The sequence below is a fragment of the Peromyscus eremicus genome, chromosome 8a, assembly GCF_949786415.1.
Source record: "Peromyscus eremicus chromosome 8a, PerEre_H2_v1, whole genome shotgun sequence".
Lineage (NCBI taxonomy): Eukaryota > Metazoa > Chordata > Mammalia > Rodentia > Cricetidae > Peromyscus > Peromyscus eremicus.
The window spans coordinates 62,746,579-62,772,285 of record NC_081423.1 but is presented as its reverse complement, the minus strand read 5'-3'; the positions used below and the strand labels follow the sequence as shown (position 1 = coordinate 62,772,285).

General features: G+C 40.2%; 2 protein-coding genes across 2 annotated transcripts in view; one reads left to right on the top strand and one right to left on the bottom strand.

Moving 5' to 3' along the window:
- Nf1 (neurofibromin 1) overlaps positions 1 to 25,707 on the bottom strand; it is a 244,887-nt gene that overhangs the window by 29,198 nt on the left and 189,982 nt on the right. Inside the window, 10 exon segments of the mRNA XM_059271304.1 lie at positions 794 to 895; positions 1,692 to 1,806; positions 1,939 to 2,000; positions 2,633 to 2,847; positions 3,310 to 3,589; positions 4,166 to 4,306; positions 5,071 to 5,264; positions 8,436 to 8,638; positions 12,143 to 12,483; positions 13,365 to 13,797. Of these exon segments, the coding sequence (XP_059127287.1) occupies positions 794 to 895; positions 1,692 to 1,806; positions 1,939 to 2,000; positions 2,633 to 2,847; positions 3,310 to 3,589; positions 4,166 to 4,306; positions 5,071 to 5,264; positions 8,436 to 8,638; positions 12,143 to 12,483; positions 13,365 to 13,797 (2,086 nt within the window).
- Evi2a (ecotropic viral integration site 2A) lies at positions 17,753 to 21,804 on the top strand. The gene is made up of 2 exons (XM_059271302.1): positions 17,753 to 17,956; positions 20,510 to 21,804. Exon 2 carries the CDS (start codon positions 20,530 to 20,532, stop codon positions 21,214 to 21,216), a length of 687 nt encoding a protein of 228 aa, XP_059127285.1. The 5' UTR covers positions 17,753 to 17,956; positions 20,510 to 20,529; the 3' UTR covers positions 21,217 to 21,804.

Here is a 25,707-nt window from a genome sequence, read left to right as displayed (position 1 = left end):
ACTCTCTGCTAGAATGGTCTATCCACAACTCCACTGTCCTACTTATTTCTAATTCTAGTTAGACTCTACCCTTTCAACTTTTCATTCTTACTAGTATAAACTCTTATTCACTCATATATATTCCATCTCTCCCTTATTCCCTTCCCCGTCTCTTGGTAGAGATGAACCCAGGGTCTTGTATATGCTAAGCAAGTGCTATATCTTTGATTGCACCTCTAGCCCAGCATACAAACTCTTTTGATGAACACGTATACTTCTCTTGGCTTTACATTTCTCTACAGTGATGATCATTAACACACTAATTAGTATTTTACTGACTTTATCCGTCCACTTCTCAACATCCATACCCGTCCCAGATACCGGACACTTTTACTAACTTGGTTTGGTATATCTCTAAGCACTACCAGATACACAGAAGATCCTCAACAAATACTTTATTAGTCTCCCACTCTTCCTCTCTCCCTCTCCTTCTCCCCTAACCCTTCCTTTCTTTTTGAGACAAGTATTCTCTATGTAGCCCTGGCTGTCCTGGGATTTGCTATGTAGACCAGGCTGGCCTCATGCTCACAGAGACTGACCTGCCTCTACTTCATGAGTGCTGGGACTAAAGGTGTGGGCCACCATGCTAGGCCAATCCACCTTATTTTCTAACTCTTATGACAAGAGACTTACTTTGACTATAATTTCTTCTTTATAATCTCTTTTTAATCACCTAATTTTCTAAACTTTGTACAAGAAAAAACACAGTAACAATACCCAAAAAGAATAAATTTATGCTCTATGCACTAATTACCTTATTAAGAAGTGGCTGTAATTTTGTTAGTGCTATTACTGTAGCTTCTATCAGAACTTGACTGTTGTAAGTATCAGGTCCTTTTAAGCAACTCTCAAGTGCCTTTTAGGAAAACAGAAATCTTTATTTCACTTTTCATTGAAATAAAACATCAGTTCCTATAATAAAGCTCAGATTTAGCTGAGAAACATTTAGGTATTTGACAAGTAGTTTATGTGACAAACAATTTCTAATAATAGTGAACACTGTACAATTGGTTTTTTATTTTAAAAGTATTTCTATATTACATGCTAATAAGAAGTGCATTATACTAATTATGAATTATGTAGCTTTACATAAGGTTATAAGGCTTTGAAAACTGAGACTATTGAGTGTACATGATTAGAAATGAGTCAACTTTTTTTTTCGAGACATGGTTTCTCTGTGTAGCTTTGCGCCTTTCCTGGAACTCACTTGGTAGCCCAGGCTGGCCTCGAACTCACAGAGATCCGCCTGGCTCTGCCTCCCGAGTGCTGGGATTAAAGGCGTGCGCCACCACTGCCCGGCCAACATTTTTTTTTCAAAAGATTTTTCTTTTTTTTGTAATTTTTGAGACAGGTTCCCTCTATTATGTAGCGCTGGTTGTCCTGGAACTCACTATGCAGACCAGGTTGGCTTCAAACTCACATAAAACCACCTGCCTCTGTATCCAGAGTGCTGGGGTTAAAGGCGTGTATCACCACGTTGAACTTAAAGGGTTAAAGGCTGCATCACCACGTTGAACTTAAAGGTATTTTCTTAGACAAGATTTCATCACTTCAAAGAATTACAGTAAGAAAAAATTGTTTTAAAATATAGATTAAATTGAAAGTATAATTTGTAATTTGAGACAAATTTTTACGAAAAGTGGAGTAAGTACCTTGCTAAGAATTCGGATAATCTGCTTTATCTGCCCATGAGACACACGTTTGCTAATACAGCCAAACACCACAAGAGCTCTTGGCTGCAGGGATGGGTTGTACTGAAACGCAAATCTGCAATGAAAGAGCCAAAGACCTTATGAAAATCTTTGTGTTTATGCACACCAATCCAAGACTGATTATGTTGCAATAACTATTCTCAACAAGACACATCCTTTTCCAGTTTCTAGTTCACTTAGGACACACCTTTGCGCTAGTTCTGTCCACTGATCCAGCCACTTGCATGTTGGAATATCTCTCATACATGCCTGAAAAACAGGATATTCTGAATATATATATGTACACAAAGGTTTCTAGAATATTTAATGTTCATCATGTCATTAAGTGATATTTGCTATAAAAACACATTCCAGAGACTGGAGAGATGGCTCAGCCGATAAGAGCACTTGTTCTTGAAGAGAATAGAGGTTGGTTGTTCCCAGAATCCACAAAGTGGTTCATAACCATCTGTAACTCCAGTTCTAGGAAATTTGATGTCTGTCCTCCTCTTCTGAAATCCTCTCCTGATACTTGGGCACCGGTAACACATGTGGTGCACACACATACATGCAGGCAAAACATTCATACACAAAAAGTAAAACAGGTCTAATTTAAAAATGAATATATTCTAAAGAAATACCTTAAGTTCTACGTGTAATATAACAGAACAAACCAGCATTTCCTCTGCATACTACAAAATTATTTTTCAGACAAGGTATTACTATGTAGCCCTGGCTGGCCCAGAATTCCCTACATAGACTCAGCTGGCTTCAAACTCACAGAAATCCACCTGCCTCTGTCTCCTGTGTGCTAAGATTAAAGGCTTGTGCCACCACACCCTGCATATTCCACATTTTAAATATGATTTTAATTTAGTTTCTTGTCATTTTTCCTTCTGTACCTCCATGATCTCTAACAAAGCCTCTGTGACTGTCTCCAGGGATGTCAAAGCAAAAGTCTCCCTCTCGTAGGAGCCTGGGGAGAAAGACCGGTCCCGGTAACTGGAGCGGAAGGCGATGACAGCGGCGGACTTGACTTTGCTGATGCCAAACAGTAAGTAAAACTTGGGTAATGAGAATTCTGTTAGACTGAGCCTCAAAACTTGCTTGGTCTCTTCTGTAAAAGAAAAAGAAAATAGCAATATTTTAATTCTAAAGTGATATGTTTCATCTTGAATTCAAGAACATTTAAATTTGCTCCCTAAGTCAAACCTCCAGATGTATTAGCAGCTACATAACATACTGGCACTAGCAATGCAACACGATCAATTTACAGTAAGCTTTTAGGTTACATGCTTATTACAACTACCTACATGACAACATAGAAAGCCTTTACTGTAGCTTGCCATGGCATACAAGTCATTTTTACTATTTTCTTGTTAGATAGAATTTCTAATACTGCTTGTACGCCTGGTGAGACGATACCATCACAGTAAAAAACCTACAGCAGTCAGGTAAGGTAAAGCTGAGAAAAGAACTAGTAAAAAAAGATCAGCTTCTCCTGGCTTGAAAAACCAAAGGGGAAAAACAAAACAAAACAAAACAAAACAAAACAAAAGACTGCCCTCTAGGAACTTACCACTAAAATGTAGCTGCGAACAAGTGCACAGAGAGTGAATGATATTAATGACCAATCCATGTGTGGAAGCTCGAAGGGACAAGGGCCCCGTGGCTACTAAGAAAGTAACAACATGGAAGAGATAGGGAAGATGAGCTGCCACATCAAGGGAGTTGTTGAAGGACAACATCAGCATGTAGCGGGCTAAAATAGCAATATCATCCCACATTAGATGTTGTTCTAAAGTTGGAGTTGGAGATAAGCAAGTCTTGTCAATTATTTTACACATCCTTCCAATAACCTGTAAAGAAGAACATGTTTTAAAAACATGAGACTAAAAGTTTCTTCATAAAAAAGTTTAGGGGACTGGAGAGATGTCAGAGGTTAAAAGCACCGGCTGCTCTTGCAGAAGACTTTGGTCTTTGCCAGCACCCACATGGCAGCTCGCAACCATCTGCAATTCCAGTTCCAGGGGATCCAACACCCTCTTTGGCCTCTGCAGACATGTGGTACACATACATATGTCCAGTCACACACATATACACATAAAAGAAAAATAAATCTTAAAAAATAAACTCAGGGTCGATGAGATGGCTCAGTAGGCTAAGGTGCTCCTTGTCAAGCCCCATACCTTGGGTTTGATCCTTGGGACCCATCTGGTGGAAGGAGAGAACTGACTCCTATAAGTTATCCTCTGACTTCTACATGTAAGCCACAGCACATATGTGTACACAGACAGCCATAGCACCCCCCTCCCCGCCCACACTTTCTCTTAAATAAACCAAGTTTAACCTTAGCTAGTTATAAGACAAAAACTCTCAAGATGATAAACAGAAATACTAAGGCATAGTCCAAGAGGTACAGAAAAAGTGGTTACCTTACTTGACACCAATTTCACATTTCCAGAAGCCAAAGCCACGGCTGTATCTGCCATTACCTCAGCTTTGATAGACCCTAACCCTCCTGTAGCACTGGTTTTGATGAAACTGTCAAGCACAACATCCAGCAGATCTGTGATCTGGTGAAATAAGGAAAGTCTTGTTGTTTTCAAGCACACTGATGGCTTAACCTTTAATTAAAAACACTCAAAGAAGCCCAAGAAGCAGAAATGTCCTGTTTCCCCCAGATTTTCAAAGTTCTAGGATTAGAGATCTGTAAACCATAGAGGGAAGGATGAGGCTGTTTCCTGATTCCTCCAGAGTAAGATCAGTGATCAGAGTTTAAACATCTGTACATGCCTATCTTCAGCTGCTCAGAAAGTACCTCTGTGCTCCTCTAAGACTGTAACACATGACCAATTTAATTACTTTAACGACATCATACAGCCAGGAAATTGGCTCCAAAGTAATTTAAAATCAGTTAGAGGATTCACAGCATTGTCTGAATAAGGATCTGCTTCCTTAAGCGATTATTCTGAAGGAATAATATGCACCCCCTTGTCAGATTAAGGAAAGTTGTTTCTATGTAGCCTATGCTACAACTATAAATGAAACCAGATGTTCTGAACAACAGCATTAAGAAGCATTTACTGAGATCTGTGGTGTATAGGGACTGGGGTACATATTTAAACACTATTTACTAGAAATGACAACAGGCTTCTACAGTTAAACTCTGTATTTAACTGTATATTATGCAAGGAGGAGAGTTCTGAAATGCATTAGCTCTTTACAGGGTTGGGTATGTTTCTGAAGGAGAGAATGATGTGCTCTGTATAACAAACGTGGGCACCAAGAGTTACTAGCACAAGGAGGCACTAGAGAAGTATCAGTGCAAATTCAATACCTGGCCAAGGCTTCCCCATATTTTTGCTTGGATAGAAGGGTACATCTGCTTCTCATTTATGGTCATTGTTATTAGCTTATCAAGGATGGCAGTAACCCTTTGTCGTTTGGCATCATCATTATGCTTACAAAAACGAACTAGATTTGACAGCCATGGGGTCATGTATTCTAAACAAAGGTGCTTCAATTCAATACCTGTGGAGAAAATACTCCATTAGTACAGACAGTCAATGAAAATTACAATCATTTTATTTTTTATGTGTATGAGTATTTTGTGTACACGTACAAGTATGTGTATCACATGCTTGACTGATACCCATGGAGGCTGGAAGTGGGTGTCTGATCCCCACTTACAGATGGTTGTGAGCCATTCCATGGGTGCTAGGAATCAGACCCAGGACCTCTGGAAGAGCAGCCAGGGCTTTTAACTGTTGATCCACCTCTCCAGGCCCAGCAATGATTTTATCATGAAGAAATGGTTGAAAGTAAAGATTGTTACCTTGAATTAGGCCTGGACAAACATTTTGATAAGAGGTAAAGACACTAAGCTTTGAAAAAATAATTTTTTTTCTTGTTTGGTTTTTTGACACAAGGTTTCTCTGTATAGCCTTGGCTGTCCTGGAACTCACTCTGTAGATCAAGCTGGCATTGAACTCAGGGATCTGCCTGCCTCTGCTTCCCAAGTGATGGAATTAAAGGCATGTGTCACCATCACCCAGCTGAAGAAATAATTTTAAAAGTCAGTAAACCAAACCAGAAGTACTGGCGTTACACTAAGCCTAATCTACACAGTGAGTTCCATGATAGCCAGGGCAACAGAGAAACCTGTTTCAAAAAACAAAACAAAAAACAAACAAAAAATTGTACTAAAACATATACAGCATAAAATTTAGCATTCTAACCTTTTAAACGTTTTTATTTTAGTTTAGTTTAGTTTAGTTTTTTGAGATAGGGTCTCTCTACATAGCCCTGGCTGTCCTCAAATTCACAGAGTTCCTTCTACCTGCCTCTGCCTCCCTAGTGCTGGAATTAAAGATGTACACCATTCTAACCTTTTTAAGTGTATATAGTTTGGTGACATGAAGTACATTCAAATTGTTGTGTGACTACCACCACCACCCATTACTAGAACTTCTTCACTTTTCCAAACTGAAACTTTGGATCCAATCACTTGTAATGGTTATCATATTATTCCATACTACAGAGAACCAGCAACTTAATTTGTTTGCTCTTTGATTTTTCAATTTTTTTCTATTAAGTAATGTTTTATTAAATTCAAAAGTAGGCAAAATAAATAGACTACAATGGAGGTCATGAAAGGTCACTTTTGATGAGAGGGCAGCATTGAATGAGAGAGGCTTCTGGATACTAGAAAATGTTGTGGGCTGTGATCTAGAAGATACTTTCATGATGTACTCACTGTCAAAGCTCATCAATTAATACCTACTCACTTAATATCCACACACTTTACTATAACAAGATAACCTTAGTCTTAAAATATCAACGTAAAAGCAGTATGCTACAAACACCTCACCATTAGTTCTTTTTCAAAGTGTGTATGTGCAGGGCCAGAGCCCTGGGGAGGTCTAAGGATGACTTTATGTGGTTGGTTCCTTCCTTCTCCTTTGCCTGGGTTCCAGGGATGAACTCAGGTTGGCAGGTTTTGTGCCAAGTGCCTTCATCTGCTGAGTCATCTTGCTGGCTCCTTAGCATTACTTTTTCAGGAAAAGATTAAAAACTGGAACTATAATGCCAAAAGATGTGACTATTCTTAAGGGTCTAATCCACTTTTAAATGTCCTTCTAGAAGAATTGTCTTTTACAATGCTATCGACCTTCAGGATATCATCTTTAAAAATATTGTTCAATCTGATACCTAATCAGCCATTTCACAATACTTTCAGTATGTATTTTTTTAAGTAACAAACTTGAAAAAAAAGAATTCTTTTCTTAGTCTGATGGGCATGCTACTATGACTCACTTACTAACCTACATAGCTCTTCTCAGCTATGGCCATCCATCTTCCCACATTCACTCCAAAGTCCTGTGTGTGTCTGTTTCACCCATGCTACTTACATAAAAGCAACTAGTACCCATTTCTTTTATTAATGCTTCTAGATTTATATTCAATCCTTAAATATAGCCTGAACTTATTTTGGTATCTTTTGGTGTAGATGGCCTATTTTAATTGATTTCCCAAACTCATTTAGATGGTTTCATCTCCCCAAGCAGTCTGTGAAGCTTCATGTTTCTCTGTTTGTCTGTTTCTCTGAAATGGATCTGTCTGCTGATTTGTGAACATCCGTGTTTTGATTACCATGTCATTATAATATGTACAGTGTGGAGATATGTGTAATACCAAGTCTGTACTTCCTTTCTTTTCAACATTTTCTCAGCTATTCATTTTCAACAGAATTTAAAATCATTTGCAAATTTCAAATTACATGGCTACTTTGATGGGGCTTTATTAAATCTGAAACGACCTTGGAAGATCTCTTTATGCAAGAATACAACATGCCTGTTCACTCACTCAAATATTTTCAAACCTTTATAGTTATTAATAAAACATTATACTTTTCCTCTTTTGCCAAACTTATACAATTTCTTATCAGAGTTACACTTCTACATCTTTCACTTGATGAAAAACCAAACCAAAAGCAAAAAAAACTAGAATAAAACATATCTGACATATTTTTGATGATTTGTTAAAAGTATTTAATTACCTAACACTGAAATGTTAAGAAATGTGTTTGAATAAGTTGTATGTATTCCAGGGAGAAGAAGAGGAGAAAACAAACAGCAGGAATGAAGCCATCTAGGCTACTCCACGGTATGGAGGTGGACAGATAAAGAGTAGATTGATGGGATTTTTTAGAACAAACTTGGGACTGACTCTAGATCTAGCATCATCCACCATGACACTATGGAACACAAATGTCCAATAAAAACCATAGTTCAAAGTCAACGATAGAAAAGAGAGGTAACCATTTCCTTAAAATCAAGGAGATGTGTGCAATTCTTGTCCATGCAAAGAAACACTGAGGCTTGTGGAGCTGAAATAAGGAAGGAAATCCTTCAAGCAGCCCACAGGCAAGAGGACCCCCTTGCTAGCTGGGCTTCCTGCCAGAGTCCTGATGGATTTCTCTGTGCATCCCACTAGGATTTTCTTTCAGAGTTCCTTTAGTTACAGGGTACCCAGGCCAGAAAAACAAAACAAAACAAAACAAAAACAAAAACAAAAAAAGAGGAAAGTTTTTAAAAAGTAAAAATATAGTAAGTGAAAGACCACTGGTAAATTTCCAAACAAAAAAGTTTTCTTTGAATTGTCTTAGAATCATTTTGAGTATTAAAGAAAATTATTACTTACTAGATTTGCTAAATCCAGAAATACACTCTTCCAAAAACTCTAAGGTGAGGTGTGGCTCATTGGCTGCAAGTGTCTTACTGATCGAGACAATAAAAAGGGTGTTGTTAGCAGGGATGCATAACCCTGATGTCTCTAGTAATTGACCTTCAATTTTTAAATTAAAGGTACAAGTTAAGGCACACAGAAGATTATAGGCAGCAGACCTAAGAGAAAACACAAAGGAGATTGTTTTAAAATTTCTTTTTCTTTGTAATTCCATTTTCCCCACAACATATAACTCAAGATTTTATTGCAAAGCATGGTTAATTCTTTTTCAGTGTTACTACAGACTAGAGATAGAATGTAGATCAAGTTCCAAACAGGAGATCCATGAAATCATCACCAGAAGAGCCCATGAGGCTCCTAAGACAGGCAGGTGTAGTAGGCCTTTCTAGAAATTTTCACAGGAGCATGGAACAGCAAAGATTTAGGGTCTAAGATGGATCAATAGAAATAAATGACAGAATAAAGGCGTGCCATGTTTTCAGTGAAGTCAAAACTCTGCTCGAGGTCACTCTCAGATAGATCCAGTTAAATGGAGAATAAGAGAGAAGAGGCCTGGTGACAAACGCCTTTCATCCTGCCACTCAGGAGGCAGAGGCAGGTGGATCTCTATGAGTGTGAGGCCAGCCTGGTCTACATAGAGCGTTCCAGGACAGTCAGGGCTACATAACGAGAGACCTTTATTTTACTTAATCTTTTTAAGAGGAGGCATTTAATCAAATTATAACGTGAAGAGTGTTGAAGTAAGGATATCTTTGAAATGTCCGAGTGTCCTACAATTTTCACTGCAAACTAGCAGTTAAAACCAAAGTTAACTGTAGTTGAAAAAAATATAGTTACATCTTCCACTCTATGACCTCATTCTATTATATATAACTATTGAAATCAACCATATGTTATCTAGGGTCTATTAGAATGAAAAATGAGCTATAAATATATACAAATATACTTAGGCAAATCAGAAACGTTTAAAGAACTTCAGTGGTAGAGTGTTTTCTTTACATATGTGAGGCCCTGGGTTTGATCCTTAGCATTCCAAAATAATGGCCCCATCCTTAATTCCACCCCATTCCACTCCATCCCACACCACCCCATCCCATCCCAAATAACAAATATCAAGCTCAATTTTAAAATGCAGCAAAACAAACTGTTGGGTTACTCAGTAAATTCCAGGTTTTCATTACCTCTGAATTTTTGCCATGTTGATACAGAAGGAAAAAGCCATGGAAATTTGTTTGCCTAAGTGGTTTTTTTCCCCCTCTGGTATGATATGCTTTACCAACAAGTGAAAGCTATCTGCTTGCTTTATTACTAAAAATGGTATAGCTATTAGCATTATTAAACAAAGATGTCAGAAGGCAAAGCATTGCAACACAGGACTGTACATAATACTAGCATTTAGGAAGTCAAGGCAGGAGGATTGTAAATTCCAGGCTAGAGACCCTGTCCCTAAAACCAGAAAACCTGTTCTATAAATAATGAAAAACTATTTGGAATTGAGAAGTAAAGACAGGCTTATAGCTCAATTTTCCTAAAAATGGGAACATTAATGTCACTGCTTGTGAATTTATTGATCTTTCACTGACTTGCAGAAACTCTAAGTCATACTATGCTGATGCTATTTTACACTACCTCAGAGCTATAAAAACCTGGGCTCCCAGGGCTGGAGAGATGGCTCATCAGTTAAGAGTACTGGCTGCTCTTCCAGAGGACCTGGGTTCAATTCCCAGCACCCACATGGCAGCTCACACTGTCCGTAACTCCAGTTCGAAGGGATCCAACAACCCTCACACAGACATATATGCAGGAAGAAAACCAATACACATAAAAATAAAATAAGTCATTAAAAACAAAACAAAACACCCGGGCTCCCGTAACTTGGGTTATGTATCAGAGAGCCTTTCAGGATAAGGGAAGCCAAGCATATATAAAATTTAGTGAGTCATTTCTGGGATTCCATGAAGCCTATATAAGTAAAAAAATTCTGTTGATTATTCATCCCCTGAGACAGGGTCTCACAATGTAGCCTTGGCTACCAGAGTTTGCTATGTAGACCAGTCTGGCCTAGAACTCACAGAGACAGAGATGCATCTGTGTGTGTGCCTCCTGCCTGCTACCACATCTGACTTATAAATTTTGAATACATTTAGTTATTGGTGTGTGTATGCATATGTGCAGACACAAATGTGCCAGGATACATACAAGGAGGTCAAAGAACAACTTTTGGTAGGCAGTCTCTTCTTCCACAATACTAGTCAAACATAGGCTGTCAGGCTTGGTGACAAACTCCTTCACCACGGAGCCATCATGCTGGACATATTTTTCCTTTTAAATAAAGGAAAATTTGAAAGCCTAAAAGGCCCACTATGAAACCTAGGCTATGCTATATCCTAAGAAAGAGTTCCTGAGTCTGAGAATTGATACAAGTTGAGTATCTCTCATCTCAAATGACCATGATCAGATGTGTTTCTGGGTTTGAAATATTTACATAGATTTTATAAAATGAGCACTATAATTAAAAACTCTGAAATGGGCTGGGTGTGGTGGCAAGTGGCTTTAATCTCAGCAAGTTCTAGGCCAGCCAGAGCTACATAATGAGAGCCCATCTTAATAAAAAATGATGTTATAAATTCTGGACAGAACACCTAAGACATTTCAGATTTTGGAGGATTTTGGATTTTAGATTAGGAATGTTTCATCTCTATCAGTAAAAATCTTGACATTCAAGATATCTAAGATAAAGACTCATCCAAACATGAAAAGGAGAGGGAAGGAAAAGGAAAGGGGGAACAAAGGAGAAAAAAGAAGGGATGGGGAACTACTCACTACACAGGAACTCCTTGCTAGTGCTATACTCCCTACCACAAATGCTACTTCTCAAATCTTTACAGGGGCGTTAGGAAGGCATACTACTGTTACCAAAAAGGAGAGTTCAGGCATGAGAAGTCCAAAACAGCAGCTCCACACCAAAGCCCAATCTGCTGGCTCTACAGGCTACCAGGGCAGATCACAGCAGATCACAGCGCCCGAACAGAACCAACTACACTGTGCTCAGAGGGAACGAAGAGGAGGGAGGGAAAACAGGAGAGGGAGGGAAAGACTTTTTTCTTTCTTCTTAAAAACAGTTTTGAAACCAGAACATTTATTTTAGGGCTGATGGCTGAAACCCTGAAACATACTGGCTTCTACCACAGCTGCCCTCCTGGGTTCAGCCGCTGTCCCCTCACCGGACCTGCATCTGAATCTGGAAGAGACAATGTTTAGGTGCCTCATTCCACTCCATCCCACACCACCCCATCCCAGCCCTTCAATTATACACTGTACTGCACTCGGCCACAGTCATCTGAAGGCTAACTCAAGGCCACAGCAGGGACACAGTGTGTGTGTTGTACTGTGACGCTTTCCAATGGATGACATCCTTTTTGTCATGTTGCTTCTGCCCCCAGGCAAAGGCAAGAGCAACATAAGATTTCTTAGAGAACCTTACTAAAGTGAAACAGGTAGGCAGCAGTAATGCATCCGAATCACTAAACTTTAGGCCTTCCTTCTCTAAACAATGACACTCTCAGTGAACAACAGTGATACACTATTTAACTTGAAGTGAACTTAAAAGAAAATTTAAAAAAAAAAAAAAAAAAAAGGAAGTGTGGGAGAGAACTACCTACCGTAGACTAGGGTCTGAACTGCCTAAATTAAGTAATGCAATATTAAGCAGTGTCCCAGGGACATCTTTTGGTCGAATCTTGGTATGCTGGGGGATGGAGTCAGGCTGTGAGAGCTCCCAGCGGGTCCTGATATGAATGATAGACTGGACAATGGCTTCACACTCCTGGTGCATGAAGGTAAGTGGTGTGCCTTGGTTTGCAATGGTTAAGGTGAACTGGTTCTCATCCACTAGGCAGATCTCTTCGATTTCAGAAGCATAGTAGATGTCATTTAAAAAGACGGACTGCCCCAAAACTTTTGTTCTCTCTGCTGAGGTTACTTGAACAGCGGTAGAACCAACCTGAAAAATGGTAGTGAGGAACAGGAGAATTAAATGCCAGTTATATAGAATTCTCAGAAACTTCAAAACCAACTCATTCACCCACCCCGACACGATGTTTGCCATTTAAATGTTACTACTATATATTCAAATTACTTAACAATTACTTATAAGTACTCTCAAAAGAAACCAGTTCCATCAGAAAAAAAATCATCCTTTAAAAAGGACCACAAATTCTATAAACAAGTGCTTGAAGGGGTCAAGTGACCACTGTGAAAAACCATGAACTGATTAAAAGACTCATCACTGGGTCCTTTCCACTCTGCACAATCAACTGCTAGGCAGAGTCACAGTGAAGAACTACCTTCCCTCTCTAGAGCATTCTTCTGCCCCCAGCCTGACCTTCATTGCCTTAAAAGTAATCTATTTCATTGTATCAGTGTTTGACTGCATACATATCTGTGCATCGCATGTGTGCCTGGTGCCCTCAGAAGCCAGAAGCCAGATGATCTCCAGGAATCGGAGTTATAGATGGTTGTCAGCCACCATGTGGGTGCTGGGAATTGAATCCTAGACCTCTAGATTCCGGCCCCTATGAGAGTGTCTTTTAAGTATGCACTTTTCACACTTGGCTCTGCCTCCTGAGTGCCGTGATTAAAGGCGTGCGCCACCACCGCCTGGCTATAAATTTTTTTTTTTTTTTTAATTTTTCGAGACAGGGTTTCTCTGTGTAGACTTTTCACACTTTTTGCAGGGCCAAATACAGACAGAACTCTTGGTTTTCTCACATCTGGATGTAACTGATTATCTGATATGCAACTATGAAAACACTTGTAGCAGTCAGACTATAACCTGGTTGGTCAAGAAAGGAACCTTATCATTCAAAACAGACGAGAAGTTACCTTAATAGAGACTTTGGTGTCTTTGTGAGCTAGCTTGAGAGCATTGTGGAACACCTTTAGGTCCTCTTCCAGAGCCAAGGTGGCAGCAGGGAGTTTCTGTTGCTCATGCTCTATGTGCTCAGCCAGCTTCCCAGGGCAGTCTATGAAAATGAGCCGTTTGCTGCCCTTGAGGCCAGTCAGCAGCCGCTCGTGGTACTTGGTGTACTCCCTGACCCAGGAGTTACAGTTATAGATATAGACTGCAGAGACATTGTCGTAAGCAAAGCCAGGAAAAACAACAAACCACTTAGAGAGGAAGTCTGTTTTAAAGCGATTGCTAGGTCCAGTATGGGTAAGGTCCACTACAATTTCATATGGCTTTGCATAATATGGCTTTAAAGTCAGCAAGACATGGTATATCAGCAAATCACCATTGATTTGGCCAGTTTTGAACCTATGGAAGGCAACAAAAAGGATAAACATTGTTAAGATTTCTGAATGCACAGAATATAAATCTATTTTCTTTTGTTTTACCTTTATTAATTATGTGTGCATGCATGTGTGAGCACGTGCACACATGTGGAGACCAGAAGACAATACAGCACACCTGTGGAGGCCAGAGTCCGTTCCCTCTCTCTACCATGTATGTTCTGGAGATTGAACTCAGGTTGTCAGGCCCGCAATGAAAGCATCTTCACCTGCTGAGCCAGCTCATGGGCCCCTTTTAAAAATTTATGATTAATTTTCTCATATTTTTGGTTGTGAGCCTAGCCTTTAACAGCTGAGCCATCTCTCTGGCCCAATTAATTTTCTAAAGAGGACAATGATATAAAACAATTATTCAAAGTGCAGATTTATATTTATATTTTCCAGACATGTGCTAAATAAGGATAAAGAGGGACAGGACAAAACCCCTTAAGAATTTTGAAAATAACAACAAATCTGCCCACCAAGAACGAAGGAAGTCAGCGGATGGACGGACGGATGGGCTGAAAGCCCCTGGGTGGCTGGAGAAGCTGCTCAGATGCTTTAGCTGACGGTTACCTGACCTTGAACAGAGGGCAGCTCAGCAATGAACATGATACTCAAGTCAGACAGTAAAGTCAGAGGCCCAGTTCACAGTTAGTTTAAACTGTTGGGGTTTGAGAGCCTCCTCCCGGGTTTGTAACTAAGAAAATACACAGCCCTGGGGATTGTTAACTCAGATTTTGGGATATGATGGAAAAGCATGCCTCAAAACCTGAAGAGAAGAAGCTGAGAAAAGACAAGACAGTCTGGGGTCTTGGCCATAATCTGAGTCATAGATAAAAATCTCTCCCATGGTTACATTTCTCCCAGACTATTCAGCTGTGTAAGCTACTAAATTCCATGCTTTGATTAAACCACACTAGGCCCTAGTCCACGTCCCCTTGGCTTGAGTCCTGGAAACCTGACGGGGCAGTGAGGGAATGAAGGAAGGACTGACAGATGCACAAACAGAAAAACTGGGATCAGGTGGGCTCGGCATGCTCTGATGGAGTTGCAACAACTACTGCAACAACCTGGAACCCTCAGGAGTTTATTAGGTACAGCCCAGGTTAGCTAGTCTTGGTCGGAGGTCTCTGTAGTGAGCTATCTTGGGCTTCACAGACCAGGGAGAAGGAAGTTGCAGTTGCTAGTTTTGGCACACACTGATCACTTACTGGTAAACACTCATCTTTGACACACTGCTAACACCACAGGGACCAGAGGAAGGCTTCACATGCTTCTGAGCCTCACCACGGGTCTCTGAGTGTGTGGTGGCGATAGCAGGGGCTTTGCCATTCCCCTGGATTCAAACAACACTCACTCATTCACTCAGGACTTACTTCACTCGGTTGTCACACTGTCACTCAGGGCTTCCTCAGCTCCCCCCCATCATAGATTGTTTAGAACTCAACAGTCACAGCAAGGAAGCCAGGAAGAATATGGGGCTCGACTCTGATCCAAACTCCTATATCAACTCAGGCCCACTGTTCCCACCTCTTATTATCTGAGATGTGATAAATATCTTTGTATAAGAATTTTTAATATTGTTGTGAAGGAATAAGATGACAAGTTGAATTTTTTTAAGATGAAAGAAATATTTTAAGATAATAAAAGATAAAAGAAAATACACAGGCTAGGCATTCCTACTCTGAAAAAAACTTTTGAGTGCCTCAGGATGCCAGGGTGGAAAATTCAAACCTGGTACTCAAAGCATAGATACACTAAGAGTGTAAGATTGCCTTCAGTTATACGCATGAGGTATATATGAAACAAATGAATTTTGTGTTTTGTATTCACTACCACCCACCCAAAATCTCATTGTATGTGTGTGTACATGTAAACACTGCAAAATCTGAAGGAAAACTAAAACTGCAAACATACGTGGACTTAAGTACTTTGGACAAAGGGTCTTCAGTCTGCATGATGTGTTTTACATCACTCACTAGACAGACAACAGAGAGGAAAAACTAGCATGAAGTTTAAAAGGAGAGACCAGCATGAATTGGTGAGTGTAAGCTATGTAGACATACTGAAGATTCAGTGGTGGAATCTAGAAGAAAGTTTAAATTTAATGAGAAAGAGAAATCAGGCTTGATGAGAGAGGTAAAATGAAAAAACAGGTATGTTATTGGGCCCATAAAGGGAAGTTCTGAGAGATGCAGATGGGAAATAAGTGATGGCAAAACTATAAAGGACCATTGAAGGCTTTATATTTTGCTTGGTCATTGTTATGTTCTGTGGATGACCAGTGTCAGAGCCACCTGTCCTGTTTGCTAAATAAAAATAAATGGTGGTACCAGCACAGACCTACTAAACATGAATATACGTTGGGAACATGGCATTTTTGTTGTTTTAAAACAAACTTCCCATCTTATATAAGTATTTTGGAATCACTTTTGAAAATATGGGCAAGGTTTTCAGTGTTTAGTAAGAAGTGAGGAGCTGGGGTCTTGCTCAGTTGGTAGAGTACTTGTCTAGTGGGTACATGAAGGCTTGGGTTCAATCCCTGGCAGTTGAATGTGGTGCTACAAGCCTGCAATTGTAGCATATGAGGAGAGGGGAGGATGATCATAAAGGCAAGGTCATTCTCAGCTACATAGGGAGTTCTAGGCCAGCTCTGACTACATGAGAACCTGTTTCAGAAAACAAACAACAAAAACGTTCTAAGCCATCACGGACAACTGAACGAAACTGACTGAAAAAGGAGAGGAGGTCAGAAAGATGGCTCAGCAGGTAAAGGTGTTAGCCATGCAAACCTGGTGACCTCCGAACAAACAAAGCTGGAAGAGGTGAGTGACCTCACATAGTCATCCTCTGATCGCCACAATCGGGCCATGGCACACACATGCAGCCTCTCCCCTGCCCAGCCCCAATATCATGTATACATATACATAGTAATAATAAATAAAAAATGTAAAATAAACAAAGAGGGTTGAGGATAGAGCTTTGTGGTAAAATGCCTACCTGGCAAGCATGAGACACTGATCAGTCCCCAGCAACACTCATAAAAATAAATTAAAAATTTTAATTATGTAAATTCAAAGTCCCCCCCCCAAAAAAAAAAAAAAAAAAAAAACAAACAGGGTTTCTCTGTGTAGTTTTGGTTCCTGTCCTGGATCTCACTCTGTAGATCAGGCTGGCCTCAAACTCACAGGGATCCGCCTGGCTCTGCCTCCCAAGTGCTGGGATTAAAGGCGTGTGCCACCACCGCCCAGCAAATTCAAAGTTTTTTAAAGAAACGAGGAAGTGTACAGTTAACTCAGTTGGTTAGTGTGATGCTCATTTAAAAAAACAAAGAGTTATAGCCAAGAAACATGAAGAACTTGGGGCTAGTACAGACGTTTAGTAGTCTAGGTAGAAGTAAACCCAAGAATCTGAAAGGATCCAAAGTGTGATATGAATTGAGAGGCTCTGTTGTAATCCAGGTCTCTGCTCTCATCTAGGGAGCCGAGGAGCTCATTGGGGCAGCTGATTTCGCAGAAGACAATGGGATCCATCCCAGACAGATCTAATCCAAGGTGATGCCAGATGGACTTGTGCACATACCACACCCTGCAAGTATTCTCTGGTCCAAATCACTGTTGCAGTTCCCAGCTTGAAATGTCAGTTATGTGTGTGACTGATTCTCCTATCTGACAAATTCCTACAAGGACTCCACATTTATGTTTTTAAATCTGTCTGTGGTATAAAATAAAAAGTTTAAAAGTGACTTCAATGCCACATTAACGATGTCAGCACAAAACTTCCATTGAATAATACTCATTTCAAAAGCAGATAGCAGGCACAGGCAGCGAGCCGAAGGTCTGAGGAATGAAGTAGGAACCTCCCCGTTGTGGGGGTGGAGATCCGCTCTACAGAGCCTCTTGTCATCCCAGGGCCGACTAGATCAGTTGGGGCTTTTGCCTTCCCGCGTGACATGTGCTTGAGTTGCAGTGGAAAGGAAATGTGTCATCTGTGGTTTGGTTTTCAAAGTGGAAAGCTAGCTGTACGCATCCTCTTAAAAAACTGCAGATTTCAGTTTCCTAGTCTCCAAACTCCTCTACTTTAAGTAAGAAAAGAAGAAAAGAAGTGGTTTATTAAATAAAGATTGTGACAGAGCACTAAAGGTAGGTCATCCATGTGGCTTTTCTCATCCCTTTTCACTCCTAACTTGGCTCAGATTAGTGTTGAGGAAGTGTTTTTTCAAAGATGTATAAATCTAACAAAGTAGAATCGTTATGTTTTTCTATCCTACTATGGAAAATTATGTAAATAGCATAAGCAGTTAGAGCTAGGAATATTAATAATTATTAATATGAAGTTTTAAAGGAGAATGAGGAAGGACCTGAGTATGGACTCAAATGAGTTGAACAGCTTCAATTGTTTTTTTTTTTTTGTTTTTTTTTTAATTAGAGAAATACATTTTTCTTTACTAGAGCTCAGGCAGTATAAATGTGACTAAAAATGAGACAAAAAACAAAACAAGAAAGCCAAAACCTTGCTAACCCAACCTGGTCTCCAGGGCATAAAACAGAGATTTGGAACAATCCATTTAGGCATTTGTGAGCATAAGAGAAAGTCTCATTTTGTCAGCAGCTTGTTTACTGGGGCATGGCAGCACATCTGTCTGAAGACAATCAACAGCAGGCCTATTATCTATCCCGTGGTACACGGCTAGCATGTAGAATACAGTGATTTATACTGCACTGTGACTGAACTAATGTGATTAGAACAACATACTTGAAGTCACTGTAACATTGAATGCATAAATCTACTCTGGTAGAAAAGGATAGACATTTCTTAATAACCCAATTTAAAGTGCTTCTTTTTTTTGTGAACAACTCCTAAAGTATCCAGAGAATCCTATCATTCAACTTGAAGACTGAAGCTGAATACTATTACATAGAAGTCAGTGTACTGTATCTTGAAGTGTCTACCAATAGTCATAATCCCAATAGTGATCTGGATCCCACAACATTAGGCACAGGTTTTGTTTTTTTCCCCTCTCCACTCAGTGTAAACTATTAATTCACAAGTTACCTTACAGTTAGCATTATTTCTATATGCTATTTTTGTCTGTGCAACTTAACACACCTGTGAGTCTCAATTTGTGTGTTTCACTAGCATACAGATATTGTTTAATGGCATATACTATCCCACAGAAAACCTCCCTGCTCAAGGATGACTGGCAGAGTGGCATCTGTGCCACTTGGAGTGGTTTAGAAACAGAGTCTCAGGCCCTACCCTAGACCTGAAGAAAGACTCCCTTCACACATTCAAGTTTGAAAACATCTTTAAAACACACAGGGTTCTTAACAAGACAATTCCACTCATTAAGTCTTAGAACAATCTAGTATTTGCTCTAAGTCTCCTCACATTTATTCTCTGAATAAAACACTGTCTCAAGAGTTGCTCTGGAGAACTGCCATAGTATTATAAACACCTTAGCTGGGCCTGGCCACACATGCACACATGAATGCCTTGGATCCTAGGACTCAGGAGGCAGAGGCAGGCTAATCTTTTAAAGCAAAGAAACTCACTTCACTAAAGGTGCTAAATGTCTCTTGCTGTACCTGAGACAGAAATGACAGTCCCAGTGATATCTCTAAGCAGATGGCCGATAACAGGAACTAAGAACAGACTTTGTCCTTTTATGTACTGGCTTCTAGGAAGCTGAGCCCAAAACAGAATTTCAATTTTTTTTTTTGGGGGGGGTGTATGAGTGCTGGGCATGCACCACCACACGGCTGTACCCTGGTTGTTGAATCTCAGTCTTCTAATGTGAAGACGAGCCGCTCACAGCCGGCCACTATGTTCCAAGACCCCAACAGTCAGCTGACCAATTTTTAAAATGTTTCTTCTAATTTCTTTTGCAGATTTGTGTCAAAATGAGGGTGTGGGGAGAATGCCAGTTATACAATGACAACAAAGGCAGCTGCCTTTTGTAGAACTCTGAGTCCAGAAGAAATCTTCTGTTCTTCTTGATTTCTAGGTTGAAAAGACAATTCTGCCTCTGCTATTTGGAGAGTCGCTGTCAGCTAAGGCACTTGAGGTGGGATAAGCATACAAAGCCGCATTCACAAACGCCAGGACTAGATTCTAAGGCTGCTCTAATGTCCCAAGTGCAAAGGCCCAACAGCACTTCCAATTCCTACTTGATGTACACTTGCTTTCAGTCTCTACAAAACACCCCTCCCTCTCCCACAAAAAAGCTACTCACAACTTCTTTTTATACTTGAAACAAAACTTTTGAGGCCAAGTTCTCCTTTACTTCAAGATGAGGACATGCAACTCAGAGGGTGGACATTTCAGTAAGAAAGAACCTTAAATGAGGAATCATAAACACAGAAGCAGAAGCAGCTGCCTCCAAGGATGTGTCTATGACACATCCTTAATAGGAAGATATGTAAAGCTATGGTATACAGTTAAAAATGGTTAAGAGATATTTGTAATGCTAACTTACAGCATCAAAATGTACAACAAAATTAAAATGTTTATGTATAATCTAAGAACAGGAATGGGAATCAGTTAAAAAAAATGAAAGGAAAAACTTCAGTTTTTCCAATAGCAAATGGTAGGCATGGATTTCTGATTCCCCTGTGCTACCCATAACTCCAATCACTCCACTCACGAGTCACTATTCTCCCACAAACTAATGATTGCTATTGCTATCTCAACAGATACCAGTGTACCCGTGGGCATGGAGCACACAGGACAGTACCTTTATCTTGTTTTCCTCTTGACAACAGTGTGTTCCTTGTCTCCAGGAACAAAAGCAAACTACACACATCTGTGGGCTAACAACAGCACTGCTTGGGGCTCTGTTAATCAAAACAGCACTAGCAGACATCAAAGGGAGAAGAGCACAGCCCCTGCAACCCCGGCAGCAGCGGATCACAGAGTGAGTTCTACAGACACGCTGGTACCATCTCCCACTGTGTCTGCAGCCCCTACATCTACACCGAAGCCCCCCGGACCCCATGTCTTCAGAAACAGCTCTCCAACCACAGCGATCGTTGACAGCACAAGCAAGAGGCAGGGGGAAACTTTTCAAAAGGATGTCTGTGAGGAAAACAATAGCAACATGACCATGCTGATTTGCTTAATTGTAATCGCTGTGCTTTTCCTTATCTGTACTCTTCTATTTCTATCAACTGTGGTTCTGGCAAACAAAGTCTCATCTCTCAGAAGGTCAAAACAAGCAGGCAAGCGCCAGCCTCGGAGCAATGGTGACTTTCTGGCAAGCAGCGGGCTCTGGACTGCTGAATCGGACACTTGGAAAAGAGCGCAAGAGCTCACAGGCTCCAAGCTCCTGATGCAATCTACTGGTGTGCTCACAGCTACCAGGGAAAGGAAGCATGAAGACGGAACTGAAAAACTCAACTAGGCCACGCGTTTGGAAAGGGAAATGCAAAGCAGCAATGGGGAAGGCTGGGCTGAAAATAAAGCTGGCTGCTGGTGTTTCACACCAATGTTTGTTCACAAGTCTGATCAAAAAATCTGACGTGCTGAAGTTACTTAAAACTGCATTTCTGTTTCACACTTCGTATATTTTAAAAAGTAAATAAAACAACAGCAGCTGAAGAAACTAACAGAAATAACAAGAGGTAACTAAATACTCCTGTTCAGCAATAGGTGACCTCTGTCTGAATGTACTTGAATTGGACGAGTTCTATTAAGTCCTTAGAGCCAAGCAGATGCCATAATGCCTAGAAGTCAAGTTCCTGATATGTAGAATTGAACTGTGTAATGCAATAGTACGTTCTCACTGGATAAGGTAGAACCCATACATACCAGTTTGTATCTCAGCACAGCTAACGTTAGGCTATTTCTCTTTACCTTTACATATGGCACAAGACAAAGTGCTTTGCTACTATAAATAATAAATTAAAACTTAAATTTTGTACAATAAATGAAAGCTGACCATGTATCTTGCATTTATGCTGTCCTAGAATATATTATAAAAATAAGAAAAACAAAACAACTAAAATAGATGAGATTCACACCTACAGCAGAAGGCTACATATAGATTTTTAATTGTGTGTGTGTGTGTGTGTGTGTGTGTGTGTGTGTACATGTGTGAGCACAGCTGTTCACAGAATCCAGGTAATCCCCCTTTGGAGCTGGAGTTACAGGTAATTATGAAGCACCTGATGTGAGTGCTGGGAACTGAACCCAGGTCCTATGCAAAAGCAGTATGCTCCTTTTTAAAAAGATTTAGAGACTATTTTTATTTTATCTGAGTGTCTTGCCTGCATGTGTGTTTGTGCACCACATGCATGCAGTACTCGTAGAGGGCAGAAAAGGGTGTCGGATCCCCTGGAACTGGAGTTACAAACAGTTGTGAGTTGCCAGATGGGTTTTGGGAATAGAACCTGGGTCCTCTGTAAGAGCAGCAAGTGCCCTTAACTGCTGAGCCATCCCTCCAGTCCCTCTTGATTAATCATTCATCCTGGCTACATATCAGAATCAAATTGGGGGGGGGGGCATTTCGAGACAGGGTTTCTCTGTGTAAAAGTCCTGGCTGTCCTGGAACTCAATTTGTAGACCAGGCTGGCCTTAAACTCACTGAGATACGCTTGCCTCTGCCCCCTGAGTGCTGGCCACAACTGCCCAGCCAGAATCAAATTTTAAAAATGTAATACCAATACCTAATTCCTATCTCCTACTTCTGATCACAGTTACAATGGGCTAAGTTCCCAGTCAAGTACTGGGTATTTTTTCCTAACTAATTAGATGGTATTCTCCTTGACGACCACATTCACTTTTGTCAAGTTTTAAATATCTAGGTTACATCTTTAAATAAACCATATGTTGAGGGGCACATGACATCAAGTTTATTTGCTTTCTTAATGTGTATGGGTGTTTTGTATGAGTGTATGGGTTTTCTAGATGTGTGTCTATGCACTACATGTGTGCCGAGTGCCCACAGAGGCAAGAAGAGGGCATCAGATCCTCTCTGGGACTGGAGTTATGGAGTAAGGTGCCATGTAGGTGGTGGAATTCACTTGGTCCTCTGGAAGAGCAGCCAGTGCTCTTAACTGCTGAGATCAACTTTCTTAGCAATTTACTACTAGCTTAAAAAAAAAGAGAAGCTCATCCCCTAAACAGTAAATCATAATATTACACCAGATAAAGCAAAATGTCAACAAAATGAAAAAGTCAAGTATGAGAAACACCAAGATCAGGGTACACCACTATCTTTATTTCTCTTATTATTTCTTCTTGTTTCTTTGTTCTAGTTCTTTTGCTTTTGGGGGTAAGTGGGTGGAGTGAGGGTTTTTTGTTTTTGTGAAAGGGTGTTCTGTAACTCAGGCTGGCCTCAACGTCACTATGTTTAATGATCTCCAAGACATTTGAGCCTCCTGCTCTACCTCCCAAGTGCTGAGATTACAGGCATCCATCCTCAAGCCAGATTCTGGTTGTCTTTTCAAGAGTAAAACAGCCCAGATGGGACACGACTATGGGCAAAGCTCCCATTTCATGCAAATTAAATATCTGAGGTTGAATGGTAGAATGATAACTCAGTTATCTTCCTTGAGATAACTGTTATAAACAAATACTTGTCAGAGGAAATTAAAACAAAACAACCTTTTTCTAAAGGCAAGAAAGTGACTAAGAAATTACTTTCATATTAAACATATTGGTCAAATATTTTCAAACAAAACAGAAGACTTTTATGTACTACAGGAATATTTAAAATCTATTACTCAATACTTGGTTTTTAAGCATATATCCTGAGAATGATGCCTCCTATTACTGGGAGTTTATGAAAAAGAGTGGTTAAAGATGTCTACAGCTTCAAAATTTCCTAAGTTAATTTTGAACAAAACCATTTTTATTTTCTATTCCTAGATATAATGATTATCATCTTAGCCTAAAGATTTAAAAGTAAACTAAAAATATCAAATTAAGTCAGGTGGTGGTGGCGCACACCTTTAATGCCAGCACTGGGGAGGCAGAGGCAGGCAGACCCTTGTGAGTTCAAGGCCAGTCTAGTCTACAGATCGAGTTCCAGGACAGCCAGGGGTACATAAAGAAATCCTGTCTACAAACAAGCAAACAAACACTACAGTAAAAACTTTGTAACAACAGGGTGTGGTGGTGGCACAAACCTGTAACCCCAGCACTTGGGGGCTGATACAAGGAGACTGAAAATTCAAGACCAGTCTAGGTCACATGATGACACCCTGTCTCAGAAATAAACAAACTTTCTCCCCAAATAAAAACATTTGCTTTGTAACATTTTTATTACATTCTGTTATTCTTTCTGTACCAAGTTGTAAGTCTCTTCAAGTTAAGAACTAAATCATAATAATCCATGTTCCTTAGCAGTGACCAGGGAGTCCCGTGTGTTGATATTTACTGATCTACTATACCACGCACTGAGAGGCATTTACATGTATCTAAATCCCACAATAAGTTAGGGGTTAGAGTCTCTACTTTTCAGATGAGGAAGAAGATAGGAGAAACTTGCTTAGGGAAACTTTCATCCAGAGAGACTCACACTTCAATTACTTTGCTTAGTCTTTTTTTTTTTTAAATGTAATTATTTTTCTTTAAATTATACAACCAAGTAAAAAGCCCACCCACAGAATAATATGACTTTTAATAAAACTGTCAGATCTTCTATTACAGTAGTCTCAAAGACAAGGCTTCCCCCCCCAAAAAAAAAGACCCCACTGAGTAACTGTATCATTCTAGAGGCAGTAGTTACTGTCAGAAACAGGGTAGGCAAAGAAACAGCTAGTGTGAATGGAGTTAATGACACACAGTGACTAGACACTTTAAGGCTGGAATCTAAGAATATGCAGTCATACAGGGAAGATCTAAGACAAACGGGCTTCTTACCACAACTACCCTAAGATCAGCCAACCCTTCTCTCTTGACCGACCCTTCCACGAAAACAGTCACATCAGAGGGCACCAAAAGCAACAAACACAGGAAACCACCCTCCAGCTGTTGCTAATGGCCACAGCTGTCACTGTGTGGCTTGGTCTTCTTACTCTTGTTCTTCTTGTCCCTCTTCTTCAGCCCATCCATGTTAGCTCTCAGGAAGTTGGAACAGGCCATCTGAAGCTCACTCACTTCTTTGGAACTCACCACGGTGCTGATCTTCCTTTTCCCATCGGTGGCTCTCAACAGATACTTGTTTTCTACAGGCCCGAGGCCCTCCACAGAACTCTTCCGTGGAGTAGGTTTGGTGTGACCATCATACTTCAGGGTAATGAGCACGCTGCCCAATGACCGGCACTGCTCACTCTTAAGCAACACCATCCTGGTCTCCGCAGGTTCCAACTCCTCCAGCAGAAGTCACCCTGCTTAGTCTTTTCTTATTTAAAGAAGTTTTGGGAGACTGGAGAGACAGCTTAAGTGTTAAAGGGTGCTTGCTATTCTTCTGGAGGACCCGAGTTCAGTGTTCCCATCTGAGGCGAGGCCGCTCACAACCAAGGGCAGCTCCGTTTCAAGGGATCCAGCATCCTCTTCTCCAGCACCTTTTTCTGGCCTCTGGGGGCACCCACACATGTGGCATACATATACATAAAAATGAAAATAGATCTTCTTTTTAAAAGAAAACTGGGGCTAAAGACAGAGCTGTTGTCTAGTGAGTGGTGTTTCCTTGCGAGCAATGGATAAGATGATGCCTCACATGGTAACCAGTGCATCTTAATACTATCTCCTTGTTGGCAACACCCAAGTAAGGTGCAGGCAGAGCACAAACCAAAGTATAATTAGGTAATCTCCAACAATTTGACTTTGGTATTTTAGTATTGTGGGTTACGCATAAAACCTCATACATACAAGTAAACACCACTCACTTCTTCTAATAAAAAAAATCTCCCTTTGGGGAGCATCTAGCTATAAAGCTCTCCTTAGA

What these genes read in the sequence shown, in the direction of transcription:
- Evi2a (XM_059271302.1), top strand. Translation starts at nt 20,530, where the DNA reads ATGGAGCACACAGGACAGTACCTTTATCTTGTTTTCCTCTTGACAACA.